We start from the raw sequence: 11,571 nt of genomic DNA on the forward strand, positions 1-11,571 counted from the left end.
TGAGTGTAGGATATTTTGGGGGTGTGCAGGGGTGGGGCGGGGGCACACTCCACTGCAGCAGAGGAGTTAATTACCCCCCTACGATCAATAATTCATTACGCTGTCAGCTTGTGTGTCGGCGCGTCTCCGTATATGTGCTGGCATGTTTTGAGTACACGTAAGCATGAACGCCAAACTCTCCCAGTAAGCATTTTCTTTCCCTGGGAACGGCAGATTAAGAGGATTGACTCCGTAATGGATTAACCTCTGGAGTGTGTGCGCCTATGGGGATGCATGCATGTTGCGGCATGCGTGTGCGCTGAGCGGGATCAGAGAGCCCACATATGAATTGATTAGCCTAAGAAGCTCCTCTCCCTCCCTTTTAATGACCACATCAGCACTTTTACGCCACGGGGAGGATAAATGTTGAGCTGTCCGTCAAGGAAATGAGACGCCGCCCCTTAAAGAGGGGTTAGCTGTCACTCAGACATCACTCTCGGGAGCACTCCCCGTGGACTAGGGAGACCCTGCTGTGTCAGTGTGTCCACAATGATAGATGGAGCGCGTGTGTGTGTGCTCCGTTGGTGGGTGTGTGTGTGCGTGGGTAGAGAGGTGAGTGACCGTCTCTATGCAGGATTTGTCTGTCAGCAGGACTTCAGCTTTCAACAGCAACTTCCTGAGCCAACACCAAAGCCAGCGCATCCATTAACTACGCGACTGATATTGTTTATGGAATGTACATATATGCTAAATGGAAGAAAGAGAACAGCTTGACAAGGGAGAACAGAAACGCCAAATGACCAATTACCCTGCTGGAAGCAACTGCTCGCCCACTCCCTCTGCATCGCAACTCCAGCCCAACTCCTCAGGGGTTTGTACACATGGTCTCTCTCTTACAAACACACACACACACACGCGCGCGCGCAGTCATCCATGTATACACAAATGCACGTCCACATATTGTTCGGAGGTTGACTCATGTCCCCTGCATTAGATCTTGCTAAACAGAGGGCTGATGTCTGACATGGAGCACACACACACTGTGACAGCAGGGTAACGTCACACTGCTCACAGGCTTAGGATGCTGACACAGACATACAGGCGTGCGCGCACACACTGACAGCTATTTTGTGGGGATAAAAAGGTGTTTAGACTTTCGCGGCGGGGTGTGCGGTGCGGTATGTCAGCACATGGGTGAATAAGTAGAGATGAAGCCAAAGGGGGCGGAGGAGAAGACAGATATCTGGAGCCAGGGAGCGGACAAATAGTCAGGAAAAAGGCTGACTGAGATTTTTCCGATAGATTCAAATAAAGAGGGGACAGAGCAAAGCAAAACTGAGGATCCGCAGACAGTCATGTCAAGCCAGCCCCCCCCGAGCGCTTACCTGTTTGCTGTACTTGTTCCCAGTCTGGCAGCCGTACTCTGAGCACTGGTCAGATCCTAGGGACATGGCATCTGCATTGCCACTGCCCCCACTGCTGCTGCTGCTGGAGCCGGCACTCCCCACGCAGCCCCCGCTGCCCACAAAGGTGTTGGAGGGAGGCAGGTCCTGGACCGCCTGGTGCTTCTTGCCCTCAGCTGGGGGGGAGTGGGGCTGCAGATTCACTGCGGGGAGAGGGGAGCTGGATTTGTAGTGCCTGGCCAGATCTGGGCTTGACTGGTGTCTCCTGCCACCGCTCATGCGCGGGCTGCCGGGGTCACCGTCCACGACACAGTAGCGGGCCGCCAGGCGCTCACTCGCGCTGCTCAAATCCTCCTCATCATCGTCATTGGCGTGGCGGCGCAGCCCGTTGACTGTGACGATGCCGCTGTAGAGTGACCTGTCGGACTTCCCTCCTCCGACAACCGCACCACCGCCACTCCCATTGCGTTTGTCCCGTCGAGGTTTGCGCCCACGGTCTGATCCCCTCCCCCGGCCGGCCTGTGGTTGAGCCCCCGGAGGACTGAAGAAGTCTTCCTCCGGCTCCTTCTTCCCGGCCTCGTAGCCATTCTTGCCCTGAGCGCCGCACTGCCGAGCTGTGACTACAAGCAGGATGACCAGGATGACAGCTGCAGCTCCCGCCAGGACACCGATGGCAACACTGAGCCGCTGTTTCCCCAATGCACGCTCGCTGTCTGGATCCCCCGCGATATCCAGAGACAGGGGAGCCATCAAGCTTCGGGCCACCTGGAGTGAGAAGGACAGTGAAGAAGAGAACACGAGAAGAAAAAGCAACAGGAAGAGAGTACCCATCAATGAGAGAGAAGTCCAAAACAGAGACGGTATAAGATGACAGTGGGTGTGAGCCACAGAGAAACATCAAACAGCATCTTCAACTTAATTAAACTCATGACTGCGTTTTAGTGAGGGTGCTTCTCCATTATTCCCAGACACATAGAGTGTCGCTAAAAATATAATTGCTCTTGCTTCCCAGTTGCAGCATTTCAAGTTGTGCCTGTAATTCTCTGCTTGTGATCTCGCATCATCTGCACGGGTGCAGGAAATGCCTGGGATTATACCGTTTAAAGCTGATTAAAAGAATAAAAGGAAACTTTAGACATTGAGGTCACAGACAGTTAGGGGAGGAAGCGCTGGAGAAACAGTCAATAAATGTGCAATAAAAATGCTCAGAGACATGCTTTGACTACAACCCCGGAACACAAACACATCTACTGTCTCATCAATGAACAATGTCTCTATTGTAAATGACAGCGTAGGAGTGGATTTGTTCAGGATTTGCTATCACAATTTTTTATTTTTTTTATGCACTGACAATCGGATGGACAGATGGATAGAGGGTTATTGTAAATATGTGTGCTTTATGGAATCATTTTTAAAGCCATTTTCTCTTTGCCTATTCATATTTGGCGTGTTGTTCTATTAAGCACAACAGTTTTTCACTGATGCAGGTCAAATCCATGCAAATCCGCTCTGATCAGTATATATTACACTTCTAAAATATTCTTTGTATTTTGGTTTGAGATGGAGGAGACAAATAGCGACGATTTTCCACTGTGAACGCGTTTACGGGGCTGCGGGCACACAAAAACACACACAAAAACACATACACACACATTGAAAACGCGCTCCGAGCTTGTAGACTAATAAAAGGATCATTACAAGAAAGTGGGTTATGCTGAAACACAAACACAGCCATTACTGGTTATGGAGCCTTGCTCGACAGGAGACAATGAGGCTGTGGAGTTCTGGCCTGCAGAGCCCTGCTGGTAATATGGGGCAGGGTCATGAATCTGAATATATCTCCAATCAATACGTAGCAACCATGTCGGGAGAATCATTATGCAGAGACATGACAAAATATCGAAAAACACACGCACACATACACGCGCAATCTGAAATGTATGCATGCACCTACATGAGCCCACACAGAGTGTTAGCTGTCCGTTAAGCGAGAAAAACTCATTCTGCAGCCCTGACGCCTCGTCTTGGAGCTCACACGACGATTCCTTTGGCCTGTCAAGGCTGGAAATTATATATTCATGTAATCCCTGACGCCTTAAGAATGGTGTGTAATAAGGCTTGCAGGAATGAACGGGGGAGACGGACAGAGAGTGGAGGTGAGTGAGAGGGGAGTTCAATTTGAGCCCCCATGGTGTGCAATAACCAAATAAAATAACTACAGTATAACCTGGAGTATTGGTAATACTGCGGAGAGTGCCGTTCACAGAGCTGCACTGTGTAACTTGCTTATTGCATTAGCCGAGGCATATTAGGCTTACTCATATACAGAGCCACATTATTCACTTCTCGTCCCCCCCGAGCTACGAACGGGACCATATTATGTTTCATTGTTTCATCACAATCTATCTCTGGGTTAAGTTTCATTGTTTTGGAGTTGTGTTGGTTCTATTCCATTATCCTGCTTCCACTGCAGAGGGCCTCTCCGCCAGGCTCCGCTCTCCCCTCAGCCCCATTGTTCTTCTTTTTCCTGCAGTACTTTCCATTCTCATTCTGCTGGGCATGTCCCTGGCTTGGTGCATCCCTGCACTGTCTGCTGTATTCTGCGTGCTACACAGGGAAAGAAAAACAGCGATGCAGTGTCGTTTATGTGTGTTCGGGACCATGCGTGCAGTTGTGAGTCAAGTCACACTTTGTGTGTGTGTATGTGTGCACGAATGTGAGGTGAAGAGATATCCCATTGAGTGCAAGCTATGTATAGCCATCCGAGTGCAGGTGTGTACGATGTATGTGTGTATAGGCACACACAGGACGGTTAAGTGTTCAGCAGGATAAACGCAGCAACCACCTCTACCGCTGAGTTCGAGTGCATCCCTCTGACGCAGCCCAGGCTCCCAGTGGAATCTTCCATTCTGCTGCATGAGCTTTGTTCCGGCTGGGCTTAACACCACCATCTATCTATTCCACTCTCCAAGGATTCTGTTATCTGCATGTCACTGCAGATGCCGATGCAGAGACCAAGACAAGGAGTCCTCCCCTGACCACACTATTGACCAAAGCTTAGAAAGCATCTAAGCCTGATCTTAGTTGCAGCTCAATGCTTTCACAGCTCTGCATGAGAACAGAGGGCTGCCATTTAGTAATTGTTCGTTGCTAATTGTATTAACAGAAGAGAGGCTGAAATAGCTCACATTTGTAAGATAAAATAAAAAAAAAAAAAAAAAAAAAACAACTCATGAACTTAGATGAAACCCTGTAAGAATGTGAGAGTATTATCACTAAAAGCCTCTATCAGATGCAGAGTACAATGTACTTTTGATGTCTGAAGCACAAAGTTTCCCACATGACAAACGTGTCTAAAATATCACATCTACTACGGATTGTTCCTCTAGCTCAGACTCTGGGGCATCATATTGTTGCTAATTACCCAACATGTGGTTCACCCAGTACTGTTGGATAGAAGAGACTGGAGTCATTTTCTGCCGCGGCGCTGCAGCAGTAGCAGCCGTTTTCCTTCCCTAATTACATCTGGCATCCATCCACCTCTCAGTTTGACTTCATTATGAGATGGAGGTATTCTCTCTTCAATGACTTCTACTCAATTACTCCGCCAAGTTCCACCCTACAATCAAACTAAACTATGCATATTGTAATCAAAGACGGCTTTTTATACCAGCCTGGACATATTACACCCTATTGTTCCATTCAATGGCCCCGGTCATTTAGGCACATTGCAGTTAATTCCACCTGTCGACACTATTGTTCCACCGCTTACCAACTGTTCTGTTCTAATCCTCCCCGCCCTGATTGTTCAATTTGTATGTTTTATTCTACCCTTAAGTGACGGTATTATATTCACGAGGTGTTCTACTTGCTGGCAAGGGCTCAAATGTGACACCTTCTATCTGCACTCCTGTTGTTTGTCTTTGTCAAAGAAAAGTGCCATTTTCCCGGCCGCCAAAGTTGTTTCCATTTGAGGTGAGTTAAAACTCCCAGGCTGTGATTTAAAGGATGTTTTTCTCCTGCTAAAATGCAGGAGTTAGCTTTTAAGTGTCGTTCAAAATGAGGATACCGAGGAACTCAAAGGGCACAAAAAGCACAATGTTATTGTGGTTGCTATGCAACTGTCTAGAATAGCTATTTATAAATATAATTTAAAATGAGATATCAGATATGGTTTACATTTTCTCACTTGGAGCTCATACACATTCCCTGAAGTGCCTATATTTTAGTCTCTGTTTGACACAAACCAAAACACACAGGGAACCACACAAAAAAAGACCACCTGCATAATCTGCGGTAGAGAAACACTTGCTTTAAACATCCGTATTGTAAAGTGTGTCCTCAGGGATCACAACCTTTGGGGGATTCTTTTCAGAGTTTGGACAGAATGTTCATCTCAGACTTCTCAGAGCACGTTTAGGGTTGCGTCCCTTATGGCATGTTACATGCACGGACCTGACAGCTGAAGACCGTTTCCTCGGAGAAAATGTGAGAGCAACTTTCAGGAGGGGGATAAAAACCACAGAGTGTTAGCCTCACAGCAAACACTGTAACCACAAGACCACTGAGCCGATTTAATTATTAGTCAATACAAATTACATTGCCCACTCCAGAGACAAACTTTAAGTAATTATTACCTGCCAGCGTTTATTGCTTAGTTGAACATTTTTTAAAGCATAATGGGAGGTTCATTTGATTAATACAATCAGGGGAAGAAAGGAGAGAAAGATTTCCACCGGCATAGCCTAATCTAAATTTGAACTTGTGCGGTTGTGGTTATTTCTGGGATCTCAGTAATGTCTGAGACTAGAAAATTACCTCCTCGCCGCAGTATGGATCTTTCATGCAAACTCTAATCCTGCTGCGAAGTCCTCGGTTCCAGAATACCACACAGATTTATTCAATCATAGAAGTTGTATTAGCACACACATATTTCACATTCCCTCTATCTTCCCTGTCAACATTATTAATTTAGAGTTTATAGTGGTTTTCAGTTACGTTCCCTTAAGTCTGACCGCTTCTGCTCTGCTTAGAATGCACCGCATGGCACAATGAAAACCCCTGCAACTCATCAATATTCAGGCCTATAGCGAAGAGACACCGCTAAAGTACAACTTCTATTCAAATGAACGTACTTCAACCTACTCTGTATTACAAGGCCAAAACTGGGACAAGCCCATCTCTTTCTCTCTTTGCCTCTCTAACACACTCACCCCTAATGCTCTCTCTCTCTCTCTCTCTCTCTCTGACACACACCCAAACCCACACACACCTAATACTCTAAGCTGTGAGTTCAATGTACCGTAAAGGAAGAACCACTTCAGTAATAGTGGTTATTTCAACCACACAGTCATTATAAGACTGAATGCTGGACAAAGAACATCCAAACTACAAAGAAGCTGGCATCGCCAATAGCCCCCAAAAGAGGAATGGGGGTTGTTTTGTTTTTTGTTTTTTTGATTTTTTTTTTTCATCTGGGACAAATTTAGACACAATTGCTTCCTCAGGAAATGGGCAGGAAATTGCAACACTATACAGTCTGTAACAATTGTGCACTTATCTCATTCTATCAAGAAAATAATCTTCTTACCAGTATAGTTTAAACAGCTTCAATCAGTTGTCATTACCATCCTCTCCCATTGTGATGTGTTATCAGAGAGAGCGTTATTTGAATGGATCAAAGGACTACATCATCTTTGTCATTATTGGTTACCAACAGGAACAATAGAGATCCACAGATAACAAAATAGGACAGTATATATATATATATATATATATATATATATATATATATATATATATATATATATATATATATATATATATATATATATATATGTATATAAAAGATTACCTGTGCATCCACTAGGGTGGCGTTTGTCAGGCTCTCGTTGATGAAGACATGAACCAGGGCAGTGGCACAGAGAGAGGGGATCCCGCTATCATTGACACGGACAACCAGGCGATGCAGACCTCTGTGGCGCCGCTCCAGAGGTTCTGCAAGAGTGATCACTCCATTGGTGTGGCCAATCTCAAACAGTCTGAATGGATTTCCCCCCACAAGAGCATAGTGAAGGTCTGCATTAAGGCCAGTGTCTGAGTCTATGGCTGTTACAGTCCTGACAATGGTGCGGGCACTGCTGGCAGGAGGAAGGAGCGTGTAGGATTCATTGGCAGGAGAGGTGATTGAAGGGGCATTGTCATTTTCGTCCGTCACAAAGAGCGACACGGTGGCAGTGGCGGTTTTGCGTGGCTCCCCTCCATCCACAGCTCGGACACGGAAGGTGTAGGTGGAAAGTTTTTCGCGGTCGAATGACGCTGACGAGAAGATAGTTCCCGTGTTGTTCTCGATGGAGAACACCTCCTCTTGCCCTTTCTCGCCATCTTCTCCCTCTGTTTTCTCTCCTGGCTTCTTTTCATCAGCTCCATCCATCTCTACGAACAGACTGAGCTCGGCGTTCTCGCCTTCGTCTGCGTCGGTCACTGTGACCATGCCAACTGGGCTGTTGGCAAGCAGGTTCTCTTTCACGTAGAATGTAAAGATTTCCTGGACAAACTTTGGCGCGTTGTCATTGCGGTCGGTCACCTGCACAACAACAGTTGCAGAGCCTTGCAGAGACGGGGTTCCCTTGTCCTTGGCAATGACCCGGAGTTCGTACCTCTCTCGCTGCTCACGGTCCAGAACCCCCGTGGCACGTATATCTCCATTATCTGCATCTATGTAAAATGGCCCATTACCAGCCGGATCCAGCGAGTATGCAATCTCAGCGTTCTTGCCGCTGTCTGCGTCTGTGGCCACCACAGTGACGACCCTTTCACTAGGTGAGTTGTTCTCGGCAAAGTGGACCTCCACAACACTCTGGGCAAAGGTTGGGGCATGGTCATTGATGTCTACCACTCGCACCATCAGGGAGCTGTTGCTGGACAGACTGGGGCTCCCAGAGTCCACTGCCACAATGGTAACACTGTACTCTTTGGTGGCCTCATAGTCCAGCAAGGCAGAAGTATGTAAGAAGTACTTTTTCTTATTCCTGTGAAAATAATGAGGAAATAAATTTCATGAATGAAGTAGCTGGCCTCCATGGGAATAATACAGGTCTATTAAGCAGTTATCAGGGTGCTGGTTGACTAAAAATCATTTTGTCAGCAGTCACTGTGTCGGTCTCTTTTGTTTTTGTTTCTGTTTCTTTGTAAGATATTACAAACTAAAAGGCCCAAGGCGACATTCTCAAACATCTTGAGCTGTCAGTCCAACAGACCAGACCAAAGGCATGGAGATTACAATGATTTGAGGCAAGGAAAAGCAGCAAATCCTCACATTTGTGAACTTGAAGACAGAAAAAAAGGACTGTGAGTGAGTGTTGAGTGTTTGCTTGAGAAATGACTGAAAACTATCAATCAAATGTCCAAATAGCTGGAAATAAAACTGCCTGACAATCAACTAATTGATTAATCACTAATCACTTCACCTCTGATATCTAAATGCTTTCTTAATACACCCTAGACCTACAAAGACGTTCCTGCATGACTGCAGTCATCTGCAGGGAGACAATAATACTGCTGAAACTGTGACTGATTTTTTAATTACATCAGCTAATCAACTGACTGGAGACCTATCATAATTATTACTTTGACTCAGAATTGCTTTAGTCTAGGACAGCCCTACATTCTATATGACAAACTTATTTCACAGGTGTCATATGTGGTAATAGCCATATCCAAGGACGGCCTAATCTATTTCCCTCACTCCCTCGATTCAATAGCTTCAGGAAATATCTGTACAATCGACTTCAGAGCGTTGACATTTGCAACCTGCTCCGCTGGAATAGTAATATTACAAAAACAGTATAAAACCCCTTGACTTCACTGAATATTTATGCTCAAAGTTTACAGATTGTATGACATTCTAACAACTCCCTATCCTTTGTGAATGAGAAGCACTACTTGAACCGGGCTTAAATGAAATCTGCCTGCAACAACACTCGAGTGTTCTCTGAAACCTCGGTGGAAAATATAATTTGAAGCGATCCCTCCCGGGGCTGTAGTGTGGGTGAGATGTATAGCAACTGCATACTGAATGCGTAGATGTCAAGATCGGACATTGTACAGGGCAAAACAATACCAGCCCTGATAAAAAGACATCCTGTACATACTCTTGGTCTGCTGGCGATGTTTTGCAGTATGTTTATATGCACCTGGGAAGTTGAGTTGGAAACTATCTCCAAACGAATGAATTAACGACTGTACAGTAGATAACTACTTGAGAACACAGTGCTTAATTGGATGTTAACGAACCAGTGTCTAATAATTACAGCCATTTTCTTAATGAATAATAACCAGTGTCGTAACTTCCTGATTATCCTACCATTACTTAACATTTGAATGTTCCCTCGAGAAAATCCTCATCCTACCAAATTACAGGAGCTGGCAATTACTTTACTGGTTTTTGTGTTTTGCAGTCTGTTTTCAAGTAACTTATTGTCTATCATGTAGTTTTTTTTATGCAGAGTTATCTAGGAGCAACTTATTAATGAGCAGCTAGTTCCATCCTTTGTAACAACTGAGTGGGTTACTTTTGGTTTGGCTTACCTGTCAAAGGCTTCATCTGCAGGTAGGGGTGGGAGTGCTGTTTCGCCGGCTGGCTTCAGAGTGAACGGGACGTCTCCTACAACGGTGCACGTCACAGCCCCATTCTCTCCCTGGTCTCGGTCCGACACCTGCACCAGAGCCACTGGGGTGTCCACCAGAACGTTCTCTGGAACTAACGCCGCTCCATCCCTGACAGGGATCCGTCCAATCTTTCGGATCTCTACGGATGGGACGTTGTCATTTTCATCCCGGACAGCCAGTATGACAGTGGTGCGGTCGGTGCGGGGTGGCTGACCTCTGTCTCTGGCCGTTACTGTGAACCTCAGTTGAGCCACTTCTTCCCTGTCGATCCTGTGGAGAACGCTCAGCCACCCCGTTGCCTCGTCCAGACGCAGGAGTCGCCTGACAGATTCAGTGGCAGCTCCAAAGACATACTCCACCTGCCCATTGACGCCAATGTCTCGGTCCGAGGCTCTGACCTGGAGGACAGGTGTACCTGGGGGAGCATTCTCTGCCATCTCTGCCTCGTACGTGGACCTCTCAAACTGCGGGCTGTTGTCGTTCACGTCAGTGATGGAAACGCGAAGCAGGGCCTGGGAGGAACGTGGCGGGTTCCCTCCATCTCGAACCCTGAGGATGAGCTCATAGGAGTCTTTCTGCTCGCGGTCCAGCGTGCCTTTCACGATGAGCTGTGGCTGTTTTTCGCCGTCTGGTATGTCTGCGACCTGCAGTTCGAACACGGTGCTCCTGGCCCCGGCTCCACTGTCTCCACTTCGACCCCTCCGGTCACCAAGTCCATCCACCCTGGCGATGGGGCTCCCTCCTGCCGTGCGCCTCGCTGAGCTTGACCCAGCTCCCCCATCCTGGATGAGCTCATAGCGGTCGATGCCGTTTCGCCCGAAATCCCTGTCGGTCGCCGTGGGCAGCAGGTAGAGGGTTCCTATTGGGCGGTTCTCCTCCACCGACAGCTGGAGCACAGGTGAGGGGAAGGAGGGCGTGTTGTCGTTGATGTCTGTTATGACCACTCGGCCCTCGAACAGGTCCACCCAGCTCTGCAGTGGCCCTATCACGGACACCTCGAAGTCCAGGAAGCACTCGTTCTCGTCAAATATCATCTGGCACTGCGGGAGCTTCTCCCTGTCGATGCGCCGCGGGCCCGTCGTCAGCTCACCTGTCACGTTGTCGATCTTGAAGTACTCTGAGCCACTCTCCAGGGCGAAGGTGACGTCCCCGCTGCCCGTGCCCGCCGTGAGGCCCAGGTCGGCGGCCACGTTGCCGATCTTGACGTCAGGCGGGCCCTCCTCCGCCACCCGGTACCGGAGAGCTGAGTCGGCACCCGGCAGCTGAGTCAGCAGCTGCAGCACTAAGACCAGGAGGCTGAGAGCCTGCGCCGCGGAGGAGTGCACTGCACCAAGCCTCTGCATGGCTCCTTCTTCCTCTCCGCTCTTTTTTTTTTTTATACCGCTCTGTCTGCCTCCGAGCTGCGGCTTGCCTCGTCTCTGTCGGTGTTTCGTGCTCTCCGGTGCACCTCGCAGCGTGGGTGTTTGATTTATCCCTTTTCTTACCTCCTCCCTATCGCTCTCTGCGGACTTGCCGCCTG

The 11,571-nt window shown here is 47.7% G+C and overlaps 1 protein-coding gene across 1 annotated transcript in view; it reads right to left on the reverse strand.

The window, feature by feature from the left end:
- pcdh7a (protocadherin 7a) overlaps positions 1–11,571 on the reverse strand; it is a 44,850-nt gene that overhangs the window by 32,341 nt on the left and 938 nt on the right. The window contains exons 1-3 of the mRNA XM_037108636.1: positions 9,972–11,571; positions 7,237–8,413; positions 1,365–2,147 (exon numbers count right to left, since the gene is read on the reverse strand). The exon at positions 9,972–11,571 is cut by the window's right edge and continues 938 nt beyond it. Of these exons, the coding sequence (XP_036964531.1) occupies positions 1,365–2,147; positions 7,237–8,413; positions 9,972–11,395 (3,384 nt within the window). The 5' untranslated portion in view covers positions 11,396–11,571. The remainder of the gene's footprint in view (positions 1–1,364; positions 2,148–7,236; positions 8,414–9,971) is intronic.

This window comes from Acanthopagrus latus, chromosome 1 (assembly GCF_904848185.1).
Source record: "Acanthopagrus latus isolate v.2019 chromosome 1, fAcaLat1.1, whole genome shotgun sequence".
NCBI lineage: Eukaryota > Metazoa > Chordata > Actinopteri > Spariformes > Sparidae > Acanthopagrus > Acanthopagrus latus.